This window comes from Daphnia magna, linkage group LG2 (genome assembly GCF_020631705.1).
Source record: "Daphnia magna isolate NIES linkage group LG2, ASM2063170v1.1, whole genome shotgun sequence".
In the NCBI taxonomy this organism is placed as follows: Eukaryota; Metazoa; Arthropoda; class Branchiopoda; order Diplostraca; family Daphniidae; genus Daphnia; species Daphnia magna.
The window spans coordinates 12,167,670-12,195,384 of record NC_059183.1 but is presented as its reverse complement, the minus strand read 5'-3'; the positions used below and the strand labels follow the sequence as shown (position 1 = coordinate 12,195,384).

Genomic DNA, 27,715 nt, shown 5'->3' with positions numbered 1-27,715 from the left:
AGAGCGATTCATAAATAATGAAATCTAATTACAGTTCTCTTTCTATTTTTTCTTTTTTCCTTCTTCCTAATGTACGAGGTAAAAGAAAGAAAAAGAGCAAAAAAAGAAAATTGAATGAGACGAACGCGGAACGAAAAGCTCAGGAGAGCAGCTCTGTAGAAGCAACCGCCCATCGTCTCATAAAGGGGGGGAAGAAAAATGCCACATTAGCACTTGGAAGATGCAGTCGGTGTGCGTATATGTGTTTTGATGGCTTTCAAACGCGCTCATTCTATCTAGCGTACGTACATATTTTTCTAAAAAAAACAAAACAAAACAAAAAACAAATGAAAGAAAAGAGGCGACAAAAGGTAAGAAAAATCGTCTTTCTCTTATGTTTTTTGATGGCACATTCGCCACCTCTGCAGGGGTTTCTGCTTGATTTCTTTGCTTGGCTGTTGTTGTATACCTTTCGCCCTATCTTGTGACTATCTTTCTGGTTGTGTGGCATCAGCTTTTATAGGTGTCTCTGCCTCGGGTTAAAAAAAAAAAAAAGAGACGCGGCCGCATCAGCACCGCCGGTGTAGTGGTGGTCAAGTGGGAGGGACTCTTGGTGTGGTTCTATCAAAACTATATACACTACACCCGTGTGTATAAGTTTAAGCATCTATAAGCAATGCCACACAATGAAGCGGCTGTTTGAAATGGACGCTGCCGGTGGATGTGGGAGGAGTCTAAACACAAAAGGGAGGAGCCCATATGTGGGAAGTCCTTTTACCTTCAAGCCCTGCCTACACTCTGTTGTGGGTGCCCACCCAAAGGAGAGAAATATGCGCACCCGTGAGCGCACCCCACAGAACCCCCCCTTCTTTCACTACACCGAAAAGAAGAAGGTGAAACACACCAGAAAGGTACAAAAAAAAAAAAAAAATCTTTTCTTTGCCCCCCCCCCCTCTATCAAAGAAAAAAAAAAAAACACAAAAATATTATAACCTCCTTCTCTTTTCTGCGTGTATCTACTGGGAGGTCGGGTGCTAGCCTTCCCCCCTCCGCCTCCACCCTGCTGCGTGTGTTGTAGTACGTCTCGTCTTGTACGCCCTGTGCTTTTCTCTCTGTGTCTAGTGTGTCTCTGGTGTACCCACCGGTACGGACTTTGGATCTCAGTCCGTCAAGACACATTGTTGTGACAACATATCCGAGAATAATTCTTTTTCTTTTTCTCCTTAAAAAAAAAAAAAGAGAGGCGCTCAGTACAACAAGAAGAGGAAAAAAAAAACTCCACCTGGACTGACCCTCCCTCCCCCTTCTTTTAAAATATTCCCTTTAGTGTTGTCTATATACCTTTTTTTCTTTTTCATACCCCCCTGATTTTAAATGACCCACCTCTCCTCCGATCCGATCCGCTCTTCTGCTCTCCCAACGTCACCTTCCTCCTCCTCCTGCTCATCCACTTGGTGGACTACTACTACTGCTAGTACCACTACTACTACCCCGCCTCCGCCATCGCCTCCTACTCTTCAGTTTCACAGAGTGCTGGTGGTTCGGTGATTTGGTGCCAGTTCCATCACAGATACCTCATCGGCCGGTGTCGAGAGATCTTCTCTCCGCGCTTCCTGTCGGATAACCCACGCTGTTCACCACTTACATACACCTCCCACACGATCCGCAATTTTTCTTTCGAGTTTTCCCAGTTTCGCAATCCTTAAAGAGACAATACAAAAAAACCAAATTGCAATTTTAAAAACGCAAAACACAAAATTGCGTGACTTAAAAAAAAAAAAAAAAAGTAATTGGTATTCAAATTTGTTTTGTTTTGTTTTTTTTTCAAATTCCCATTCATTTGAATTAGAAATAGAAAAGTGATTTGTTTCAATTGGCCCTCTGCTGACGTCTGGGCATCGAGAGATGGAATGACACTCCACCAAGAGCCGATGCCGTTTGTCGATCGTGTCGACACATCTGCCAGTAGAAAGAGTACACGATCACACATTTACCGGCCGTCTCTTTCTCCTCATTTCCCGCATTAAAAATTTCCTCCAATTCTTTATCCCTTCCTCTCTCAATCATCATCGGTGATTTTCGTTTTTGTTTTTAATTCGACGGTGCGTCGTCATTGGATTTCTACTTCAGTGCCTTACGACAGTGCGTCTCTGAAGTGTAGGTGAATTTCGCTCCATCAAAACAAATCAAAATCGATTAGAAAAGATCGAAAAAAAAAAATAAATAAAAAAAAAAAATCGTGAGCATAACAAAAAAAAAAAAATAAATAAATAAATGGCTTCGTTCGAGTGTTGGTCCAGCTGTAGTAATAGTGCAAGGCCTACGATGTGCTCACAAGAGGCTGGAAGCGTTCGGACTCGGCGGCGGATAAGCGTCGGCGTCTGCAACGACTGTGGTGTCAAGCAAATCAAATGCTCGTTATCTTATTCGTCACGGCGACACGTTCGCCGCCCTCACGATCACCGCTCATCGGCTGGTTATTGCTATTGGCTGCTCGTCTTGTTGGTCGTGTTGAGCGCTTTACTGCCGGCCCCGGCGACGGCCTGCGGTCCCGGCCGGGGCGCTAATCGCCGACGGTCGCCTCGCAAGTTGACGCCGCTCGTTTTCAAGCAGCACGTGCCCAACGTGTCGGAGAACACGCTCGGCGCTAGTGGACTGACCGAAGGCAAAATCACGCGTGACGATCCGCGATTCCAGCAGCTCGTACCCAATTACAACACGGACATTGTCTTCAAAGACGAGGAAGGCACTGGCGCTGACCGTCTCATGACTCAGGTACGTGTCACATCCTTCGTTTATGTTTGAAATTCCCGCGGCTTTCAACGGTCTAGGATAGGCCGATAATCGCTCTACCTGATAGGCCTGTTTTAATGCTGCCAATCCTTTGTACGCGTAAACAGTTTGGTCGGTGTTTACACGTGTACCTTTTGTGTCGTTATACAATATAGGCATAGTTACCGCAGCCACTGTAAGACACTCTGCCGTAAACTGAGACGACAAACAGCTTTATAAGAAACGAACAACACACAAAGTATAACACGCACGCGATTGTGTAGTTAGCTAGTTATCCCTTTTGTTTTATGACGATGTATAGTATAGCTATATACGTATGGCCACTATAGGCTTATATATAGTGCATATGGGGGAGAGAGAAACAAAAACAACGGCCGGAACTGTTATGGCCGGTATCCGATGGCTCCAAAAATTTAAGCTTCTTATGGGTTTTACTTTACCGCACACCAAAAATGTTGTTTCCTTTCTTCGAGTAAAAAAAAGGGGTGAGAGAAGAAGGAAAAAATAAAAGAGGTTTCTTTGACTTGTTAGGTCGTATCGTCTTTTATTTAACGTTACACCAATTGGATTTCTTTAAAGTCTTTTAATTCATGTCGTCTCTTCAGTGACATTTTTTTGCGCGATGCTGTGCGAAAAAAACAAAACAAAAACAAACCCACACACCGATATAGAAAGGCATTTTGTGCGTGTGTGTGTGTGTGTGTGTGGCAAAGTCGATTTTCACACGGCTTTTAAATCCAATTACACAGTGGCACAAACATCCAAATATTGTGGATGGGACCCTATATCAGAGTGACATGCGAGGTTTAAAAGAATGAAGCCTCCCATCGCTAGATACTGCCGTCCTAATTAAAAGTCTCTCTCTCTTTAGCTCCATCATCCTGTGAAATGTAGCCCAAATATTTATAGTTTTCGTACGTCGACATATTCGTACACTGTACCTGGCCATTTTCAAATAGAAAAGATCGCGGCCCCATGGAGAGAGTGAGTGAGACAGAGAGAGAGTTTAGCACCAGTCTCGACTGTTTTTTGTTGACTTATTGTTAAAGGTGGAGAGCTCAAAATGGCTTCCCATGGTTTGTTGGGTCCACGCTTTAAAATAGACAAGTGACAATTGGTTTTTCCTCCTCAAAGATCATTCACGATCCCTGGACATGTCTGTGAATCGAACGCTTCTTTCGAGGCCCACCCTCGAACTCCAATCTGCCCACCTTTTTTTTCAGTTGGGCCTTTCTGTTTTTTTCCCCAACACAAGTCAATGTTTAATTGCCCTTTAATAAATAGAGTAGTCGTAGCAGTAATACAACCTATCTGCGAACAATCATACCCAAATGAATAATAAAAAATAGAAAAAAAAAAAAAGATAAGGTCGAAGACAAGGCGGATTGAACATCAGGGCAGGACGATGAGGCCGTCTTCATCTTCTCCTTCTTTTCTTTTTTCATAAATTCCCTTTTTTTTTGGGAAGTCCGTGTGACTTTTGAAAATACCTCGCTGAAAAGCTTTTGATTCTCCTGTCATTGTGGTGGAGGATACAAAACAAATGGGCAACGAAAAAGAACAAGAGGAGGACCTCTTAAAAAGACTGTGGATGGAATTTGCTCTTTAGCCCCATGATATGTGCAGCACGGAAAACAAAAGCGAGCTGCTTGTGGGGGCTATTGGCTATTGACAGTAACAGGTCGGCGTGACTGTCACCCAGGTGTCAAATGGACCTCTCAGCTGGAAAAGGAAGAGGATTCACCCAAATAACAAAGCAAATAAATGACATAGAAAAGAGCCAGGCAAACGGAGAAATGAAAGTAAATAAGGATTGCCATTCGAAAAATCCCCGCCCAATTCAAAACAAATCAATTATCGCGTCTTCATCGAATTCAAGAAATAGCTGACAAACACTTTGAGCGTTTTCTCTTTCTTCAGCCAGCAACGAGCCATTCGATGATTTTCTATTTCAAACAAAAACAAATGCGGAGAAACAAAATAACACGGCGACGTCGCCAAGTTATGAAAAGAATGCAACGATTTCTTTATTCTTTTTTTTCTTTTTGTTGTTAAATTCCCGACATTATTTTAAAGACATGTACATGTACGTATTCATCGTCGTTCTCCATGTCCTCGGTTGAAATTCGAAACCTTGTGGAATAGAATAGTTGGAAGCGACCGAAGAAACAAAAAAAAAAGTTGCGGGTGGGTTGCGCGTTTTTATTCAGTTCCTTATTTTTTAAAAATAATAATAAAATAAAATAAAATTTCGGATACGAAGTCGCCTATATAGTGGCCCCCTTTTTTTTGTCCTGGACCGATAAAGAGATTCGGTTTCACGCTAACACATATAGCGCGCCCATGGCACCGCAAAGTCGGAAATGTAAAAGAAGCTCACCATTTTTTTCTTTCTTGTAGATGCGACATTCTTTTTCTTTTTTTTTTTTTTAAACAACAATTTTTCTTTCCTTTTTCTTTTTATATCAAAGAAAAATTCCTTCTTGTTGCTGGATTTTTTCGGGGCGTGTGATATGTCCTCGTATAACAACAACGTACATTACACAAAGACGAAACGTTACACCACACCGTCTTTTCGGTGACTCTTTCTTCCAAATATTTATAAGACTAGCGCTTGGATTACGAGCGTGCGCTAGTCAAACTATTCCTCCCACCCCTTCGACGGCGACTACAGGAAGCGGACGTACGAATGAAATCCGTTTGAATCGCAGGCAAATTGGTGAGTCATCACGGCAGCCTGCCAATCAATTCTACCTGAAACATTGAAACGATATGGGCGAACATGATCGACAATTCTCACACAACCTATTCTGCACGATAGGCAGTCAGCTGATTGATAAAGTCGCGAGGAGCAATCGGATGTGAAGTCGAAGTGCAAGAGTTGGACTTGTCTATTTGGCCGGAATTAGGTAGAGCTGTCACGTCCCAATCTCATAGTAAACAGGCAAAAATAAATAAATAAAAAGAAAGAAGGTACTATTTAGACACTTAAAATGTATATATATATACATACCCGGTATGTGTGCGTATGTATACCTACAGGGTGGGGTTATACCTATAGATTTACTATATACTCTCCTTTTTGACGTTCCCATGCCATATCTTCGACTTTGCTCTGACTTCTTCCCACACACACACACACACAAGTTCAGTGCCGAGAGATGCGGGACAGAGATGGACACAAGTGGATATATAGTGTGTGTGGGTATGATGCTGGCCCATTTTTACCTGTCGTCTCGTTGTCTTTTCTTTTTCACAGCAGCAGAATTTTGCTGCCTGCGCCCTGTTTTTTTTCCTTTTTTTATTATTCCTCATCACTTCTGTCTCTCGCTCTTTGAGGTCCGTTGAGGAAACCCAAAACAAAAAAAAAAAATCGAGAAAGAAACGGGCAAAGACACAACACATTCCCACGGCTTTTTCTCTTTAAGGCGTAGCAACACGTACAAACATTCTCCATGACTTCTCAACTTGTTCTTTTATTTTTTTGATTTTTCTATATTCGGTATGAAGAGCAGAGGGCAAGGATATTGTCATAGACCGACGACACGCTCATGACACGGTCCACAGCCAAGTCATATCACAAAACTGGTGGCATTTATATGGCTAAGATCCGGCTGACATTCCTTTCCTGTAGTTGATATACAGCATTTCCTTATTTTTGGCAAAAGTCGGAAGAACATTTCCTTCCCCCCGGAAAAATAAATCGGAGAATATAAAAACACGCCTTTCGCACACAGACGTACATTAAGATTTGTGTGGGCCATTAGATAGATAGCCACCACCCAACGTGCTACCACTATATATACCGCCATTACCTTTACTGTACTACCATCCGACTTTTTTTTCTTTTTTTTCTCTCTTTAAAGCAGCTTTCACATGTCTTCCTGTCTTTGTTGATTGCTTTTAGCTACCGCGGCTATGTACAATCTCAAATACGCAGGCACTTGTAAAAGAAAAAAAAAGAAAAAGGGTGGCATTGTTTGGTAACTCACCGAAATACCTCACTAGCTTCAAATCAGCAAATAAAATACGCACTTGAAGCGATTGGAGAAGAATGCACATTGAACAAACAAGAAACATAAGTTGCTTGTTATATCCAATCGTTTTCCCCTTTTTGTCGTGTGGAGCTACTGGAACATCAATTTTCTTTTGGGACTTTGTCAATTGCTCTACACACAGTTTGAAGCGAAAGAATTTTTCCGAATCTATTTCTTCAACTCATTTTTCGAAGCTTTAGTGGCCAGAGTTTTGCTGGTCGTTTTTTTTTTCTTTAGGGGGGGGGGGGGGAGGTTAGAGTCGCTAGGACAACATTTGTTTATGACGGTTGTTATATTTCAGTCACGGTGAATGGAAGGCATGGCGATGGAACGATGTTTGACAGGATATATAGTCTACCCACAGTAATGCAACACGGTATGATATACTATGTGTATATATATCCCATCTTTTCTATAGTGTTATATTGTCTGGCCGGGCCAAAGTTCGCCAGGGATAAAGAACAAGAAGAAGATGCGCAATATCTAGCAGCTCCTCCTCCTTTCTTTCATTTTCTTTGAATTTTTGTTGTTTGGTTTTTGTTTTGTTTTTAAGTTTATTTTAATGGGCATCAGCATCCAGCAGAGAACGTTCTTTTAATGTCGTCGTGCGCGTTATCAAGTCTAGAATTCAACATGTAACGGTCGACCAGTTTTCATCGTTCCAACATATCTATGCGTTTGCCAGGGAATTCGTTTGTTCACGGCTGATCGCCAATACGAGAGCGAAAACATGAGGCTTCTTCTACTTATTACACAACTTGAAGGGTGCGCCCAAAGATGGTCGTTGTGTATTTTTATCTTGGAATTCTTTTTTCGTTGTCCGATTGCCAGACAAGTCACACACATGGGGGAAGGGGGGAGGTTGAAGAATAACCGTGAAATGGTACAAACAACAACAGGGGCTTCCCTTCGTGTTTTGCCTTTCGTCTGCCAAAAAGACGTGCAAAAAGAGCAACAGAAACGGGAAGGAATGCGCAGACTGGACGATCCATCAGGGCCTTTTAAAGGATTTCATTTGTCTGTGTGTGTGTGTGTGTGTGCGTGTGTGTGTAAAAACAGGTGGTATTTAGGCCGACATGTAGAGCCGAAATCAGTTGTTGCAAACAGTTGACAAGATAAAACGGAATGGAAGAACAGACTGGCCAAGCAAAAGAAAAACGCACCTTTCACTCTGGAAGATTCAGTAGATATACTATACAACCTTTCCGTGTTATCACGACACGAAAGTTTTTTTTTCAGCGTTAGTTTGACACGGTATTTGGGCAAAAGCAAGAGACATACCTGAGTAGGAAATAACAAAAATGTTTGCCTTTCAAAGTCTAAGAAATAAAATTCGGCAAGGTTGACGTCATCATTTCCACAAAGGTATTTTTCCGTCTTTCATATTTTGTATCTATACCTTATAACTCTAAACATCTAACAAAACGTTATGGCAGTAGCTCGGCTATATTGTCGTCTCCACATTATAAAGCGACTACCTACAAATGACCCGAACTCTTTGTGTCCCGCTTCCTCTATCACACAGTACGAAGGGGACCCTTTTTTTTGTTCGTTTTCTTTTTCGTGTGTCATAAATATACTCGGTTCCGTATATTACGAAAGGCAACGATGCCATCGAAGAGCGACTCAATCCGTAAAGGTGTATACATATAGTTTGGTAACAGTAGCAGAAGAGTGGCAAGGTAGTTGTACATTAAAAACAAAACTTGTAGCATTTTGAGAATGAAAAAATAAAATAAAAAAAAGGGACCTAACGAAACCCCTGACCGATCGATTCCGGAAGCCAGTATGTCCTACTGCATTCACTTCCATCGTATAATTTTTATATAGGCTATCTACTACTGCTAGTGCCTTTAGGTTAGATGAGGTATAACAACATAAACACGTCGTAGAGCCGGATGGATCTTGAAATTCGACCTGGGTCTTTCTTTTCTTTTTACAGACCTCGAACAAGAATCAGGTGTTTTCTGGGTTTCCCTTGAAGAGTGAGACGGGGGGGTTGCTAGTTAGATACGCAGGTCTGTAAAAACTGCTCGTCTTTATATTCTTTCTTCTCCCCCTTTATTTTAATATTTTTGGTTTAGGGAAGAAACGGATGGGGGGTTGACATTTGTTGTTATACTGGTAGGCCCAGGGTCAGTTCCATTTGAAATCATAGGCTCTCATCAAGAGTCGATCAAACTTAAACATTTTATAGGGCAACAAAACGGATAGAACGAGGACCAATTACATCGTAAAAAAATCCAAAATGTCGACAAGCAAGTCCGTTCTGTGGAAAATGATGAAAAATTGAGATTTTTTATTCTCCTTTTTCATTTAAATAACACGTATCGTGTTATGCGGTTCGTTCCATGAAGTTGTTGTTATCGAACTACAAGAGTTCCAAGAATTCCACATTGGTCGTTGTTGTAACCGTTCTCGCGAATTTTATTCGCCTCGCTTTTACTTGTTCTTGTTTTACGTGCAGCATTTAACTGGTTTTTTGCGTACGTGGTGTGAGACATGGGTCTTTGACCTCCGAGAGAGAGAGAGAGAGAACATTCAAATCAAATCAAAAGGGAACCAGGAAAAAGAAAACGCAGAGACAGAAGGATAGAAATTGCTTGCAACAATCTCTATGATAGAATGCAAAAGCAGAGCCACGGGTTGGCCGTCGCATTCCTACACGTCCTTGTACAAATCCCCTCCAAAAAATAAAAAATTAAATAATAGAAAGAGAAATAGAAATGTGTATAAATTGAAAACCGACGCAATGTTAGAAGAACATTGAAATACCAAAGGAAGAAAGAAAATACACAACAACAAATCAACAAGGAATTACTTGTCCATGTGGCTGTAGTCATCACCTGTCGCCCGTTTAGTGGAAACAACAACAACAACAACAACAACAACGAAAGAGGGTCAAATCGTGATGATGTGTTGGCTCAAGATCCATTCCGCACGGGACTTGATTAGCATAACGTAGTAGTAGTAGTAGTAGTATAGTAGTAGTAGTAGACATAGTAATAGTAGAGTATGGTAATGTAGGTCGACCTACTGCGAACTGTTGGGCGTTTATCTGTTTGGGTGCCACACGCTGGCCACTTGACCCTCTCTCTACCTTATCACGACGGACAGACAGGGAGTCCTTACACGATTCCAAGAAAACTGGGCCGTCTGACAGCAGACGGGCCACTAGACACGTGCAAACTGGGAAAAGATTTTCTGTGCTTAGGAAATCGAAAGAATGTGGCATAGATTGCCAACAACCAAACCGAGTCCCAGAAAGTGGCCCCCACCTTTCGATATCGACGACTGGCATCGAGCCAAAGATGTTGAGAAAAGTCAACAAAAAAAGAGAAGATTATTTTCGTTTCATATTTCCTTGTCGCTGCCTCTGGATGATCTGCATATACTGCCCACCAAAAACAATCGGATTTTGGGCGTTTGCTTTAGCCGAAAAGGTTGTTTCAATGTCAAAACAAAACAAAACAAAAAAAGGAAAGGGCATTGCCGGATTATCACCGAGAAGTTAGAAAGAATTAAAAAAAAAAAAAAACAAAACAAAACAATGTCCATTTTCTTGATTTGGAGAAGGTGATAGTATTCGTAGCAAACCGAACTTAGCAGTCAGGATGTCTGCATGATTGTACACCTTTTTTTTTTTTTCTTTATTCCTCCTCTTGTTTTTCGCATTTTGATTCGTTTTTTTTTTAACGCTGCAGTCCGAAAACGGATAGTCCCATAGTCTCGATCTGCTCCTCCACCCAAAGTCGACTGGCGAACGGACGAAGCGCACGCGTGAGCAGGATATATGTTTTTGCTTCTATTCAATATTTAAAAAAAAAGGGACGACGGACACGCTATCACGCACGAAACTTTTTGTTTTCGTTTCGGGTATAATATTATACGGAAAAAGAAGAAAAAGCATCGGCGGCAAAGTTTTGGGGCACACACACAGAAAACACGTGCCAACCGATGGCGGATCGTGTTTCTCATTGGGCATGCTCCACTCGTCTTTTTCTTGTTGTCGACAAATCAAAACAACAACAACAACAAAAGTCGGGAGGAACGTAGACACGCACTACCTTAAAAAAATAACAAAATAAATAATAATAAATAATAAAAATCTTATAGTCTATACTGGACAAAAAATTGAAAAGAAAAAGGCCAGGCCGTTGTAGCGCTGCATGTGTAGGCAGTTTGTGAAGCTGTGTGCGATTTCGACTTCACGTTTGCGGTGTTGCTGGCATTGAGAAGTAGATTTGATTTCAACGATTGTCGCACATCTTGTTGTTGTGGTGAAATCGATTGGTGCGGCTCCCACTATGGCCTATCAGTCGGGCAGGGGGGGAGGGGATACACATCCAACCCCAGTTGCAAAATGACGAAAAGGCAGCCGCTTTTCAGCGGTCCAGGTGCGCGTGATGTCGACAGAACGACCGGGCGAAACGTTTCGTCGATCACTTTGGATTTCAATGCACGACAAATCGCCGTTTCTTGTTTCGATCTGCTATTTTCATCGTTTTCGTGTATGTGTGTGTGCATATTCTATACGACCACTTTGATTCGTTTAAGGCTAATCGGAAAAACAGTGGTGTGTTTTTTTGTTTTGTTTGTTTTTTTTGTTTATGGGAAAAATTGGCTACTGTCAAAGATTTAAAAGAAAAGACGCACAGGATTCTTTCGACTGCTGATAGAGAGTCTCTCGTCGATCGTTCATTGGCTGCCAACCAACTGTTACGGATGGAGAAAAACCTATTGTGTCTTAGACTCTTTCTTCTTTCGTCTTTTGTTGTTGTCACGATCAAAAATAACAAATAAAAATAGAGTCTCGACTTTAGTCAATTGTTTGTTGTCTTCGAGGGCGGAAATAGCCTCCCTCTTCCCCCATTGGTCGCCTTTCTAAATCTTTTGAAGATTTTTCTTGTTTGGTCCGTTCGTTTTTGAGAAACCAAAAAATAAGTGGCCCGGGCGTCGATGAATAGATCATGACTGGATAGAATTTTATTATTTTTTTTCTACAATTCCTAATGTGTCTGCGTGTGATGTGAGAACACATTTGTCGCACAACAGGCAGCTGGCCCTGAAGTTCACAGATGAAATATTTTTCTCCGTCGTGACATGCAGCAGGGCAGAGGCTGTCGTCGGCTCGACAAACGGGAGGAGGAGCCTATTTTACCATCTTCTCTCGGCAATCATGCAGCCCGTTCTGTGATTGGACCCGTCGAAGGGCCAGCAGTTGAGAGAACGAAGGCCGTCGCCACAATTTTTCTCTGTGTGTGTGTGTGTGAAAAGACGCAACAACAGCTGCCGAAGGCGGCCTTCATTCCTCTCTTTCTTTCTCCATCAATTCGTTCCCCTTCCTTTCTAAGCGCTAACGTTATCATATCATTCCCGTTTGTTGCGAGTCTACACGGGTCAACGGCTACAATCCAGCAGACCGTATACGAAAGTATTCCTTCCCCCCCCCCCTTCCCAAAAAATAAATAATAAATAATTGGAAATGGAATGACAATTCAAAGCGAAAAGTGTACATCTTCTTCGTAAGATTTGCATATATGCAGGGGAGGGGACTATTTTTCGGTTGGTTTGACTACAAAGGTGGTGGAGATCATTTTTCTTGTGCGAACGCAAAAGAAAAAAAAATATTAAATAAGGAGATGAAAACAAGGTATTTTTGGTGTTTTTATTTTGGTCTTGTGCGCGTGTGCGGGAAAAAAAAAAGAAATGAAACGTGTCCCGCTACGCACCGCGACTCGTTCCACCAATTGACTTTTGACATTTTTTTTTTTTTTTATTCTTTTTATTTTTGGTTGGGTCGTTTTTCGGGGTCGCGCAATCATCGCATTCCCAGCCCGGCTGTCTGTGGACTGACTGGAATTTATTTTTTTTTTTTTTCGGGTTACGGGAGAAGAATATGTATGATAATAATAATAATAATTAAAAAAAAAAATTGTTGGAGAATTCCGTTGCGGAGCAACAAGTTTGTTGATGTTGCACGAATTGTTTGGCCCCCCGCTGTGTCCCAAACGGAAAATGATTTTCTCTTGCGTTTTGCCTATCCAACACGTTGCGTTGCGTTGTGTTCATATAACGATTGGAATTTGTTGGTCTTCTAATTTTTCGTGGGCCACACAACGACAGCAACGGCCGCCTTTTTAATTACGCTCGTGTTGACTTGTTGACTTGTTGACTTGAGCAAGAGAATGTCCCGATGGCACCCCGAAAAGCTCACATTCTTTCGGCTCTTTTTTTTTTTTGTTTTTAAGTAGTCGACAACAACCAAAAAAAAAAAGAAAAGAAAAAAAGAGAAGCCACCACAAAAGTGGTTCGTGGTTTCTCTTCTATTTAGCAAAACACTCGACGATTTTTTTCAGTTGCAAATGAACCCCCCCATCATCGGCCGACCTGTGGGGGCACATAAAAATACTAAAAATATGCGGATGGTTGCCCGGCAGGGTGACGACGGCCGACGCCCGCGCGCATACTTGACATTCCTCACCACCTAACCATTTGCTTGTTGTGGGTGAACTCGGAGGTCATCCGCACTCGTTTCAACCGTGTGCCACTGTCGTTGAGGGGTTCAAATTTGTCTTAAACGAGATCCTCGACACAACAACAAAAAAATGTAAATGACTCCCCCCCCCTTTTTTTTTGTTGTTGTTTAACTCCATCATCATCAGTACCCCAAAGCGAAGGTTGAAAAAAAAAATAAAGTTTGCAAACTTTCTTAAAGGGTTAATGATTATTCTACAATCCCACCCACCTTTTTTTTTTTTAACGCCGACACAAAAGAAAAAAAAATTGGTACTATTAAAAATAAAAAAGCCAGGCCCATTGTTAATGATATGTTTTGAATATATTCCCCTAGAAATTCCCGAAACCCCCAGAAAACTGGAACCCCCCCTTCCTTTTATGAGGCTCTGTATTAAACCAGACTATTTATTTTTTAGGGGGGGGGGGGGAGTAGACGCTGTTGTCAAATGGTCAAAACACGGTCTGAAAAAAAAAAAGCTTCTCCAGTTCACCATCATGGAACACCCAGCAGAGGCAGTTTCTAATGTTTTGTGGGCTCTTTGCGCTTTTTTTTTTTTTATAGGGTCCGGACGATGAACGACTCCCTTGTCATTTGCTTAGATTCTACCGCGCCTGCCCACTTCTTCCCCCTCCCCTATTTTCCAACAGCCACCCCCTTTTTCTTTTCTTTTTTTAAAATGTTCCATGTGTACAATGCAATAGTATATGTTCCCAATTGAAAAGAGCGGCAACTGTTTGAAAAGTCAAGTCATGGAACGATCATTCATTATGTTATACCATCATCCAAAGTTGTGAGGACAAACCTCGCAAACGTTTGGCAAATTATATCTTTAGCGGTTTTCTCTTTTTACTTTCGTTTTGAATGAAGGGTAGAGGGTAAAAAAAAATCAGGACGAATTGTGGGGGCGGAAGGGATTCTACCGGAACCCCCCCTCACCTTTTGGTGTCTCTCAAACACAAGCAACAACAACAAAAAGGACCCCCTACCCACATAACACAAGCGGCGGCGGTTCCTTCAGAAGGGCGCTCCCCCCACCTTCAAAAGAAAAAAAGAAACAATTTATAATATGATTCTTTTTTTTTCTTTTGGTCTACACGCGCCAGGGGGTTCCGTTATGGAACACACACGCCTTTCTTATAACTCTCTCTCTCTCTCTCTCTCCTCTTTCACCTTTGCCTCAAAACTTGTTTGATTGTGTCAACGTCTGTTCTGTCGGTGGTTTGGGCCAGCGCAAAAAAATGAGATGCTCGACAAGCGAACGACATTCCTGGAATTTCACGGTTGTCCAAAATCTGAAGGCAAATGAACGCGCGTCGGCGTTTGTTCAAATGGACATCACAGCAATCCTTTCTCGAATTTATGTTTTCTAACGTCAACGTCTCCGGCTTTGATTGCCAATTGATTTCATTGTTGATGAAAGCAACGACTAAAGAAGGGGAAATAAAATTTCCATTTCAACCCATTGATGTGTGTGGGGTACTCAAACACCTGGCGTCCGGCTAATAAGAAGAAGCGCTCGCGCTACGGACAGCACCAAAGAGGAAAGGGGGGGGGGACCCAAGAAGCTTCTAACAAAAGAGATTTTTTTTTTTCTGTTGTTGTTAGATTTCTCTCGTGTTTTGGGGGGGAAATTGAATAGGTTCTTTTTTTTCCCTCCCTTAAAAAAAAAATCTAACGTTTTTCGTCGTGTGTGAGAGTTCTCTCGGCAGCACAAAAGAGCAATTAGCCCTTAAAGTCCTGACAGCTGGTGTGCCTTTAGTGAACGAGAAAAAGGGAAAAAAAAAAAGGTTTCAGAGCAAACAGACGCGCGCACACAAGAGTCGAAAAGTCGAACGTAGACTAACGCCTTAACCACTATGCAACATATCGGGTGTCTTTGTGTAAACACATTGGCAGCAGCAACGTAAAATCAAGCGACACAGCAGACCCTCCCCCTCTCCTAGAAATAAAAAATCGTGTCGTCGTCAGCGTCGCTTACCGTTATCGCCGTGTGTGTGTGTGTTTTTGCTCGGATATTTAGTTCAAGAGCCGCTTGCCGACATTTAGGGGAAAAAAAAACATTCGGAGCTTGGCACTTGTCATCGCCCCACTCGAAACCGTTTGTAGTGTAGGCATTTCTTGTGTGCGCTTATCTCAGATGTATAGATTTTTCTATTCTTTTTCATCTACTTGTTTAGACAAGAATAAAGTCGACTAAAAACTGTTGAACAAATGTCGGCGTCGAAGAAGAAGAAGAAGACAACAACAAAAAAAAAAAATGGGTCGCATCTTTTTACTACCCCGTGTGTGTGTTTAAGCAAATGGATGGCTAAAGTCAAACTCGTTTAACAGTTCTTTACACACACACACAAAAGTGAAGGGAGAAAGAGGAAGACAAATAAAAAAAGAAAAAAAAAGGGATGACAAATCACGCGGTTCTTCTGCTTCTAGTGACTCCTCCTACCTCCTCGGACTCGCTTTTTACCGAGAGAGAGCAGAGTGTAGGAAGAAGAAAGAAAGAAAAAAAAAACACTTAAAAGAACACCGTGGGAAATCAAAACATGGAAAGGTGGGAGGTCGTCACTGTGTGTATCTACGTGTGTGTGCGTGTTGTACCAACTGGTGGGTAAAAATTTAGAGAAGAAGAAGAAAAAACTAAAAAGGGCGGCATAGTTGGATGGATCTTGGCCGATGGTTTTAACTAATAGCATCGTGACACATTGTCCACACAAAGATCAAACGTCCCCGTCATAACATCAATATAGAATATATATATATATATACACGCCTAATAAATGTATATGAGAAAGAGAAGAGAAAGTAGGAAAAGGGCCTATGTAAACACAGAGCGTATTTACATATGTGTAAGGGGTCGCCGGTTGTTATTAATTAAAACATAATGAGATGACGTCGAATTTTATTTCCCCCCCCCTTTTTTTTTCCTTTAAATTATAAAGTAAGGATTTAAAAAATAAAAAAAAAAGAAGAAACAAAATGAGATAAGAGATAAGAATAATTTTTTCTTCTCCTTCTTCTTTGAATTGTTAAAACGGTGTGTTGGGAAATGATGATGATGCGGGGGGCTGACTGTCCGTTAAAATCGTTTGTTCGCCTTTTTGTGTTGTTGCCGTCCTTCTTGCTGCTGCCGCTCTTAATTGATTCTAAAACGTGAAGCATTCAAGTGAGAGAGCGGCGCCCAAGTCCACAGGTGGTTCGATCTTCCTCGTGAAGAGCAAAAAAGAACACCTGCACAACACTCAAAAGCTCTTGAGGGCGAGTGAAAGAGACAGACCAAACCAACATCGGCAGACGAGGTCGTTGATGACCTACGGGAAACGTGAAACTGGCCGCGAAAAATTTATTATATTCAGTATATAATAATAATAATAATAATAATATATGCAGTATATTTGTGTGGAAAATGTTTGGAAAAAGGAAAAAGACTTTTCGAAATGTAATTCTCATTTTTGTTTTGGGTGTGTCTTTATAGCGCTGCAAAGAGAAGCTGAACACGTTGGCCATTTCGGTGATGAACCAATGGCCTGGCGTGAAATTGCGCGTGACGGAAGGCTGGGACGAGGAAGGCCTGCACGCTGCCAACTCGTTGCACTACGAAGGAAGGGGCGTCGACATTACGACATCGGATCGCGACCGTTCCAAATACGGCATGCTGGCACGTCTGGCCGTCGAGGCTGGATTCGACTGGGTCTACTACGAATCGCGGGCTCACATTCACGCTTCGGTCAAATCAGGTAAGAATTGCATTTCTACTGCCACAGCCAGTAAAGACACAATAAATCGAACTATGAAATGTCGCGTGCCATCCGAAAGCTGCCGAAGAAAAAACAAAAAACAAAAGAAAAATACGGTTTCGAACGAAAGACGACGACGAACCGGATCCATCTTGATGGATAGGTGTTTGCTGTTGTCTTTTTTCTTCTGACATAGTCTCGACCCTGGCCTTTTTTCCTTTTCTTTTTTGGGGATTTTGTTTTTTCGTTTTCTGTTATAAATACTCGCTCGAATCACAAAGTCGAGGCCGCAAACATTTTCCAAAAAATCTCTTTTCATTTGTTTGGCGTTTTCTCTTTCTTCGCTAGTATCTCGTTTATATATTTTTTTTTATTGATTCCATTTTACAAAAAGAGAAAGAAAGAAAACAAAAAATGATGCGCTACTGCGATTAATACTCGAGTTTGAGTGTTCGTTTTCGGGATAGCACGAGGAGATGGGAGAAGACGGGGGGGAGGGTTTACGTTCATTTCTATTTATAGAAGTGCCATCATTCTTTCAAATGGCCGAACCGAAACGCCAGTTGTTTTGTTTTTTCTGTTCCTCTTTGGGAATCTTCGGACAACTCCTACTTTGAGCGTCTGTGGGGGCCAGTTCGTTGTGCCCCAGCCGGAGCTATTTCTTTTATTTTAATTCTCTTCGTACCAACAAAAAAATAAATAAATAAATAAGAAAAAGAGAGAAAGAGAGAAGCAACCATTTTCCAATCGCCCTCAAGCAGCTCCGACTGGCTTCCCTGCGTTCCGATGGCTAAACCAAAAGGATAAAAAGAAAAAAAAAAAAAAAGATTATGTTGGTAGACTTGGGCAATAAGGCAAAGAGAGAGAGCAACAGAGTGTTCACACGTATATTAACCATGTACAAACTCTTTCGATTGTCATCGCCCCTCTAAGCGCGTTATGTTTTTAAAAATCGCGCCAAGTCATCTTCAAAGCTGATGGACACCAACCAGAAATAGTGGCCTCCATGTTCCACCATCGTTGACTGGAAAATTCACAACGAAATAAATGAGGTTTGATTAAGATGGAGAATTTCAATTTGGGAAGCATTCGATTGCCCGTTGATTGACCAATTGGCGCGAGCAGCTGAATGGAAAAGGCAGCAGGTGATTGGTGAATGTTGGAATGCAGCAACACTTTCGTGTGAGGTTTACAGCGGAAAAAGAGAAGGAAGGAATAACAAAGTCGAGGCCAAACCAGACTCTCTTGTATTTCATTTCTTAAAGGCATCGTATAGGCTATAGACGAGTGTCTGTGCTGTGTATGTTTTCTAGGATACATCGTTAGATATCGGCTCTAGGGCCGGTCGGTTGAGCTCGACGTTCATTGGCTGCCAGTCGTTTATATATAAGGGACCACTTCAGAGATATCCAAGAAAGAAAGAAAACAAAAAAAAATAAAGCCCAACAAGGTACATAACTGAGCTCCGGTTGTGTATATAGCTTTAGCCAGCAGATCATTGGCTAGAGGAAAAATAGCTTATCATTATTTAATATAAGAGGGCTGTGCATATAATAAGGGGAGAGAGGAAAAAAAAACAAAACAAAACCAAAAAATACAGAAGGGCAAGGCAAAGTAGTTCAGGAATTCACAGAGATGATGATGATGACGACGAAGAAAGAAGCAACTCTCGAATTTAACGGTGCCTGTGTGAAACATTCCTCTGCAAAGAGAGAGAGAGAGAGAGAAAGGTCGAGAAGCCATCCAACTTATCTTTGATTTTTTGCTGGATTCTTCTTCTTTCTTTTGGACTTGGGCCAATAAATTCTTTTAAATTGTGTTCTTTTCTTTCTGGGAATCTGCGTCGAAAGAGAGAGTGCCCTTTTAAAACGAAATGCCTACCTACTTTTTGTTAAAAAAAAAAACAAAACAACAAACAATTCTTCTTCTTAATGATGTAATGATTGAAGCATATCACAGACGATGTCACGCAAATGCAATTGTAGCGTCCACCCCTGTCGTGTTTGTGAAGTGAGAGATGAGCGTGAAGCCGCAAGTGTTGCTCCAGGCCAATGGGTTTTCTCGTTGGAACGTATTCGCGTTCGTGATGAGACCCGTGTCAACTCACGTCTGTTGTGTTTAATAATTATATTTTAAAAAATTTTAAAAAACCCCCCCAAAAAAAACAAGAATATACTTTTAAAACGCAGGTGTCTGGAATGGACAGGACACACTAACGTGTGTGACATTAATGAAATCGTTGAATAATTCGTTGAATGTTATCCCCTCCTTCATGGTGGGAATAGCATTCAACATTTCCATTCATCTATGCCTCTTTATTTTTTAGTTGAATCGCCATCTTGAATAGGCCTTCGTTGTTGTTGTTGATGTTTTCTTACCCGTAAAAGAAAATCTTTTTCTTTCTTTCTTTTCATCTCTTGTGTGTAGTTGTGTGCGTCTCTCTATAGATATGGGGTCTTTACATTTATTTATCCCACATGTATGCGCATGTAGACATGGCGAATGGGGTGATGTTGTTCCGGCGACTTTTTGACTGTGGCCTGTGGGCCGACAACTGAAAGAAAAAAAAAAACAAGAAAGGAGAAGAAACAGAAACGTAGAAAGAGCATAAGTAGTAATAGATGTTAGAAGCGAGAAGCAAGAAGAAGAAGAAGAAGAAGAAGAAAAGAGGCCGTGTATTGCCAGGGTGATGGGTGCCGCTCTCGGCAGGGAACCTGATGGAGCCCTTCTTCTTCAACATAACCGGCACCCTCTTCTTCTTTTTTTTTTTATCTTCTTCTTTTTTTTTCAGGGAGATCTTCTTCTCCCTTTTTTTTCTGAAAAAAAACTCGGCGCCCCGCTCTTTTTTTTTTGTGTGTGTGTGCCGTGTTACCTGTTTTACCTGCGCCGTCTTCTTTCTTGTTTTCTCTCTTCTCTTGTTCTCCCCACATAACTACCCGCATACCAATGGGGGGCTCCAGAGTCCTCCTCCTCTCTTTCAAGTCTTCGAGCGTGTAACACAGCTTAACAAGCTATAGGGCTCAACAACAAGCTGCGCTGGGATCTATTTTATCTTTATTTTTATTCTTTTCTTTTTAAATAAAAACTACACAAAAATAAAAAATCACAAAAGGGGGGGAAAAAAAGAAAAAAAAGGGACACAACGTTTCGGATAGGCAGGAAAAAAAAACAACATTGGAGGAATGTTATTAAATCAATCTATATAGCGTCGATTTGAGGTTTTTTCCTTCTGCTATTCGTTAAAAAAACAAAAAAACAAAAATATAGTAAATTTTTCTCACAGTATTTGATAAAGAATAAAACGCTTTAAATATCTATACTGCACAACGCACAGGTATCATGTGACTCTGACTGATTGGGTTCCGTCACGTGTGAGAGGGGCCGTTCTCGCGTTCACTTGACTTGACACGTCAGCTTATTCAAACTCTCTTTCTCTTTTTTTCGTGGTTCAGTTATGCTGTGGCCTCTCTTCCAACAGTTGAGCAGCAGCTGAGCATTATTATTATACACTGGTGTGTCTGTGTGTGTGTATATAATATAATAGGGAAAAAAAAAAAAAAAAGCCCCCGCAGGAAACACTTGTCGGGATATGTGGGTCCTGCAACTCTCTGCGTTTTTTTGTGTTGGCGCAGCTTCTATAGACGCCGAACCCGATTTGTCTTTCATCTTTTCTTGCCTCCTTTTTAAAAAAAAAGAAGCGGCTGCTTTTGCCCTTACAACCGACTTGCACCGCATACCTGCGTGTGTATGTATAACTAGCAGGGCTTATATCTTTGCCCCTCTATGGTGGACACTAGCACGGAATTCAAATAAATGTTCTAGAGAAAAACTATAGGGAAGATATTTTTTTCTCAACGGCCGCTTTTCACCACTTGGTCGCGCTCTTTTCTCACACAGCACCGGTGAATACAAGCAAGGCAGTTGTTGTTAAAGGTCTACCTATATATTCTTTTCTAGAGCCTATATACATATAGGAAGGCAAGGATTCAATATGTGATCTCTTATCTGCCTACACGTCCCTCTCACTTCTGTGTGGCCTTTCTTTCTTTGAGTACAAGAAAGAAAAAAGAAGGGCCTTTTCTATTATACCACAAATAAAGAGATGGGTGTCTTTCCCTTTTTGTTGAAATCTTCTATTTCCCAGGCAGTAAGAAAGAGGGTGACACTTTGACTCGTTGACGGGGCGGCGTGTCCCGTTGTCTCCCTCTCGAATGTCTTTCCCCTTCAAACTGATTTCCAACTCGTTAACACCCATTTTAAAATCAATCAATCCAAATTCAAGAATGGTCGGCAGGCAGACACGTTTTTGACCTTGCCTCGCCCTTTTGGTTATCGTCTTCGAAATTGCGTCATCGGGTGTTGACCAAGACTGACTGAACGCTGGCTGTCATAATAACGAAATTCAACGGTGACGACACCGGTATAAAGAAAATGAAAAGAATGATGGACAAAACAATTTTAAAAAATGTGGGGTAAGCGGCTCATTTGCACTTTGGAGACATGCAAAATTATTCCTTGCATCTTTAAAACCAAATTTTTTGCTGTTTTTTGTTTTTGTTTCAATGAATAATGGCCACTGAAAGTTTGGTATCAAATTTTTCGAAAACATCCGAAGAGAAGCTGATGCTTTTCAAAACATTTGGAATGGGATAGCAGAAGAGTTGAATTGGAAGCCGTATACGTTTGGTCGGTTCGCGCTTGTTAATTTATGCCGGGCCGCCCAAGTTGCTGTTGCGCGGCACATCAAATGTGAGAGACAAGAGAAGAACAGCTCCCCCGCAAATTTGCTGCACGCCATGCAAGAAAGGTGGTAGGGTGGTTTGAAAAAGAAAGACTTCTTCTTCTTCTTCTTCTTCCTTTTTTTTGGGGGGGGGGGGGAATAAATTCTCTATTCTGTTTTTTTGATTGCGACCATAAATATGCGGGGGAAAAAAAAAAAAGGGGGCCTTTGAATTGATAGCCAAGGTAGTAGCTGCACTGCCAACACACAGTCAACAGCGGCCATTTCTTTTATTTTTTCATTTTAATTTTCTCCTTTTTTCTTTCGTCAGTTCAGACTCGAGTCAGTCAGAAAGAAAAAAAAACAAAAAAACTGAGCAGTTTTTTTTTTCGTTCTCCGATTGGTTTACCCAACAACATTCCTCCTCCTCCTTCTTTTGTTGTTGGTTATCTTTTTCCTCGGTTTCTTTCTATATAGACTCTATAGATTTCTCTTATTTATTTATTTTTAAATTTCATTTCCCCCATTTCCCTTTTGGCCCGTTTCACTGATTGCCTATCTTGTCCTCACCCGTTGATAATCTTTCGTCTTCTTATTTCTCTCTCCCCCCTCTCTGGCCGGCACAAAAAATCCTTGGACATGGAAGGAATCAAAAGAGATCCGTGACGATTTAAAATAAAAAATTATTTTTTCTATGCCACGTCAAGGGTAAAATTCTATCTCGTATATAGGAATCAAGCAAGGGGGGCCAGCCCTATAAAGCTCTCTATGAATGTGTATCCGATTGAATATCCAAAAGAGGAGAAGAAAACACCGAACTATTATAGGCAAAATAATCGTAATAATAAAAGGGCGTAAATCAAATTTGAAAAAATAAATTATAATTCTTTGCCGTGTTACCTGTAAAGGTACGAAGAGGAAGCCGACCTTCCCCATAAGTTGGTGGTGTAAACACGTCCTTTTGACGTGATGCCAGTTATTCGAGAAAGAAGAAGAAATTGTTGTGACATTGCTGGAAATCGTGCGGGGTGATGAGCGCGGCGCTTTTGCTCCGGCTCGAATAAACGTCCCCCCTTTTTTTTTCTTTTATCTTGCCCAGCATTTATTTTTTGACACGCTTGGCCAGCTTATACCTTTTTCCTCAATCTGTCGGAACGCATAGATTTTTCGTTCTTTCGATGCCAATCCAGAGAACAAAACGAAAAATGAAAGCTCGTAGCAAAATAGAAAAATGTGTTTGGATGTTTCTTCTATTGTGCTGATATTTCAATGATATCCGTGAAACATCTCTAGGATATAATTGACAAGCGATGCTGCTGTGTCGGCTTTTTTTTTTTTTAATCGTCCCTTCCCCTCAAAAAAATCGCGATGCGCTTTTATCAATTCGTTTGAGCGGATCTCCGTGTGTGGCGTGATGACTTTCTGCATGGCTTTCCCTTTCATTTTTGCAATGGCGGAAGGAGGAAAACGAAATGTTTAACTGATGGAATGCGTTTCAAATGGGAAAATGAGACACAACATTTTTGCTATCAAAAGATTTTCTTCCTCATTTCACTCGATTGGCGTTCGGCACACCTGCGGACCCGCCAAAAAACAGGGGGGGAATACGCGCAAAAATGGAGGAGCGAACAAAACAATGAATCGCAACGTCGCCCTTTTGTTGTTCCCATTTCTCCTGCGTTTCAAAATTTGCGATGTGCGTCTTTTTTTCTTCTTTCTTTTCTTTTCAATAAACTCTACGAAATTATTTGGCCGCCCATTTTCTTTCTCTTTTTGATGCGCGTGCGCGTTCGATGCGCCACCCAAATGTCGTCGTGTGTACGCTTTACTGTCATTCAAATTCTTTCAAAGCGAAATTCTTCCCATGATTTATTTACTCTTTAAAAAACGGAGCCCCCCTCATCTTTTCGGTAATCTCGAAGGATGGTGATGGATCGCAGTTTGTAAAAAAAAAAAACGAGAAAAGATACCAGCAAAGTTTGCTGGAAACATGTCAGGTGGGGGGGGGGGCTTGAGAGGAAAAAAAAAAGAACATGACGACAAATTGGCAACGTAATGTTTCACAAAGTGAATTTTTTGGTATTTCCTTTTTTTTTTTTTTCCCCCCTCTCTCTTGTGGAAAGTTTAAACGAGCAGACGCAGTTGTAGACAGAAAGCCCGGAAAGAAACAAAAGAAAAAAAATGGCACCCATAGGTTTTGTGTGTGTGTGTGTGTTGAATGCGCGCGTGAGAACTGCTCAGGTAGAAAACGGAACAGACAGGCAAAAGGCAAGCAAGCAAAAAATAAAAAATAAAAGTAGAAGAAGAACGATGTTTATTATATAAGGAATGCGGACGAGGAGGGCAAAAAAGAAAAAAAGGTTCGGGTTATGGAGCCCCCCCCCCCCTCATCCATCGTCTCTTATAAGCACCCTCAACAACATCTCGTTCTCTCTTTCTCTATTTAAAACACATTTTCATTTTCCCCCCAAGATTTTCTTGCTTACTCGTCTGGTCGAGATGGATATAGTATCTTTTCGGAGGGGGGCTCTTTAATCTTGAAAACTTGTAATTGACTGTAACAGATTTCCCAGTGTCAACTTGGGGCGCTGTTGCATTGCGCAGCGTTGTCCGTCTGTGTCCTAATTGTTCCAAGGAGATCCAGCTGCCGTCCTTGGATCTATTACTTGGCGATATGTCTAAAAGAGAGGGGCGAAAACAAACAAAACAAAAAAAATTTATATGGAAGACGAAATAGCATGAGAGCCAATGGGAGGTCAGCGCAAAGCGCAAAAATGGAAAAAGGGGGTACACGCATACACAAAGTGGCTGCCTAGAGTTAATGAGCACTAAAAGAATAGACGAATATACAGATAGGTGCGTATGTATATATATATGGATAGTGCAAAGGTAGAACTAAACGGAATGTAAGCGCAAAGAAGGACAAAAAGAGGATGAAAGAAAGCTTCGCCGAGCAGCCATGGCAACAGTCGGTCTCTGCTCGCATCTGTTCATCTGTACGTGTAAGAGGCAAAGGAAAGTTTTTTTGTTTTTTTTTTTGGGTTAGATGAGAAGAAACAAAATAGAGGAATGAGGGGAACGAAAAGAGCGAACGAAACGACAAGTAGTAGTTATCTCTCTGCACGGAAAACATTCGACAGTTGGACAAGGGCATCAAAGCCGAACTGTTATTACCTTCTTTTTCTACCTTATCCGTTTTCTTTCTATTTCTTTCCGTTTTTTTTTCGTTTTTACCCACCGCCCAAGTTAAGGAATGATGGTGTTTTGGTGTTCCCCAACAGTTATTTCATTTTCGTGCGTCCATCTTGCGTCCATCTTACGTCTTCCCAGCACTCGCCTCAGCTGCATTCCTCCTTCTAGTTCATAATGTTTTCAAACAAAAGAAACTGAAAATTGCCATATAATCCCACGATTATTCACAAATTGTTGACATCATTAATGACCGCATTTGTCTTGTTCTTTATTCTGATTTCCAGAATCATCTCAAGCTGCCCGTCACGGAGGATGTTTCCCGCCCGAATCGACGGTGCTCGTCGAGAACGGCACCACCAGAAAGTTATCCGAACTTTCAGTTGGCGATCGAATTCAATCGATGGACTCGCAAGGCCGTTTGGTCTTCAGTCCCGTTTTGCTCTTCCTCGACCGCGATCTGACCGAAGAACGTGATTTCGTTCAACTTCAATCGGCTGATGGCGCCACCGTTACGATGACGGCCAGTCATTTGATCTACACGGTGGCCAGCCAAGACTTACTGGAAGACGTCGACATCGATCTGACGAACGAACAATTGCAATCCAACAGTTTGACCTCTGACGAGAGCAGCAGCGCAGAAGATGAAGATCGATTGTTAGGCCAGCTGATGGCCAACGCCACAATGGAACGTTTCGGCTCTCGTCTGAAGGCCACTTTCGCTTCCAAGGTGCAAATCGGTGATTGGATTGTCTCGACCGGACCAGATGGTCGACCAAAACCTCAGCGGGTGGTCGGCGTTTCGGCCGTTAGCCAGCGAGGTGTTTTAGCACCGTTGACCGAGGAAGGCACGCTCGTCGTCGACCAGGTGGTCGTGTCTTGTTACGCCGTCATCGACGATCAAACGATCGCCCATTTGGCCTTTTCTCCCGTCAGGCTACTCAACAACGTGCACAAGAGTTTGGTCCACTTTTGGAGAGCCATCAGCTGGTGGAATCACGACCGGACGACGGTCGATGCAGCGGGCAGCAGCATCCCAGTCAAACATGTTGAGGCTAGATCGATGACCAATGAGAACAGACCTCCGACGTTAGTGGGCATCCATTGGTACGCCAAATTGTTGTACAGGATAGCACGAGTCGTACTGCCCAGTCACTTGGTCTTCAACTGAACGACCGCCGCCTGACTGTGTGCAAAAACCCAAACACACACACACACACACACAACACACACACACACAATCTTTTTGTTGGGCATCATTGCTCAGCCATCTCCACTCTCTCTTATGTAATCTCCTAACTCTATGAACCAAGCCATCTTATAATATCGGGAGAAAGAGAGAGAGATGGAGAAACTATAAGGTTTCCCCAATTTTTTTTATTATTATTTTTTTTTTAGTTTGTTTGAATGATTTTTTTTTTGTTCAATTTTTTGCTCAGCAATGTTGAGTCTATATATTTAAATATGATGTATGATTTTGTCGATTTCCCCAATCCTCCCCCCCCCCCCAAAAAAAATTCCCTTTTTAAATCCAATTTATCTCCTGTAAAAGCCATTTTCGACTGATCGGTCAACCCAAACTACATTGTTCCAAGCAGAGGAACTGCCACCAGCCAACCACTACAGTATATCCAAATCCTATGCAAACAACCTACATTTTTTGTTTTTTTTTGCCCCCTTCACGTTTCCCGATTCAGCAGAATTCTTAAAAAAAAAAAAAAAAAAAAAAAAAAAAAGCGAAACGAATATACCCTCCATAATTATGTGATGATGCGTGTAAGATGTATAACAATTTGTAAATAGGATGGACAGAAATGTTCCGATGACGATGACGGAGGAATGAGAAACGACGGAAAGACAACCACCAGCCAAACAGTTTTGAAAGAAAAGAAAATCTTCTGCCCCATATATGTAGTTAATTTCACAATTAAAAAAATAATAAAACCAAACAAAACAAAACAAAAAAAAAAAAAACAGAGCAAAATGTTAAAGATTCGACAAGTTGTACATAAAATAGAGTGAGACATACAGACACACAGATCTATCAGTATCTATCAGATTCCCTTTCCTCCAATCACGTTCACCACCATCGACTTTTTCTATGAAAAAGCCTCCCTCTTTTTTAAACAAAACAAAAAAAAAAATAATAATATCAATAAATAATACTATATATATCCTTGATTTTAACTGCTACTATATAACTCCGTCCGTCTTCATATAATAATTTTCTACTAGATTTTTTTTCCCGTTCTTTTTGTGGGGTACTTTTAACACTCTTGAAATTGAGATTTTTATTGTTTTTTTTTAAATATTTTTTTAAAATCAAACGTAGCTGTCTCCAGTGCTCCCCACGTTCTGCTGACCCTTTGTTGATTCACGATCAATGCCTTATCACTTTTCATTTCGCTCTCATTTTGCATCAATGACGGGCGGTAATAATAATAAAAAGTAATAATAAAAAAAAAAAAAATTAAAACCGCCCTTCAAAGCTAATACGACAACCAATTAATTTTTTATTTTTATTCTCGGAATCTTTGGTCGTGAAAAAAAAAGGGGGAAAAATTGAGAGATGGAAGTAACAAAAATTGCGAATGTATTGTTCATTTTTTCTTTGTAATTCAAATTTCGCATGTCTTTATGTTCTGAATTTCTGTTTAAAAAATTGTCAATTGGGAACAACCCATTTCCGCCATTCGGATTGTCAACTTTGTATATTTTTGCAATCATACATCTGTTTCAATTATTA

The 27,715-nt window shown here is 41.2% G+C and overlaps 1 protein-coding gene across 1 annotated transcript; it reads left to right on the top strand.

Moving 5' to 3' along the window:
* Positions 1-1,113: 1,113 nt before the first annotated feature.
* LOC116917249 (sonic hedgehog protein A) lies at positions 1,114-27,715 on the top strand. The gene is made up of 3 exons (XM_045169874.1): positions 1,114-2,754; positions 16,799-17,060; positions 25,257-27,715. The coding sequence occupies exons 1-3, from the start codon at positions 2,254-2,256 to the stop codon at positions 26,138-26,140; spliced, it is 1,647 nt and encodes a 548-aa protein (XP_045025809.1). The 5' UTR covers positions 1,114-2,253; the 3' UTR covers positions 26,141-27,715.

Bases quoted from the DNA above. Each gene is read 5' to 3' on its own strand.
- LOC116917249 (XM_045169874.1), top strand. From the start codon at position 2,254: ATGGCTTCGTTCGAGTGTTGGTCCAGCTGTAGTAATAGTGCAAGGCCT. The intron at 2,755-16,798 runs GTACGTGTCACA...GTGTCTTTATAG, and splicing joins CTGACCGTCTCATGACTCAG to CGCTGCAAAGAGAAGCTGAA. The intron at 17,061-25,256 runs GTAAGAATTGCA...TCTGATTTCCAG, and splicing joins TCACGCTTCGGTCAAATCAG to AATCATCTCAAGCTGCCCGT.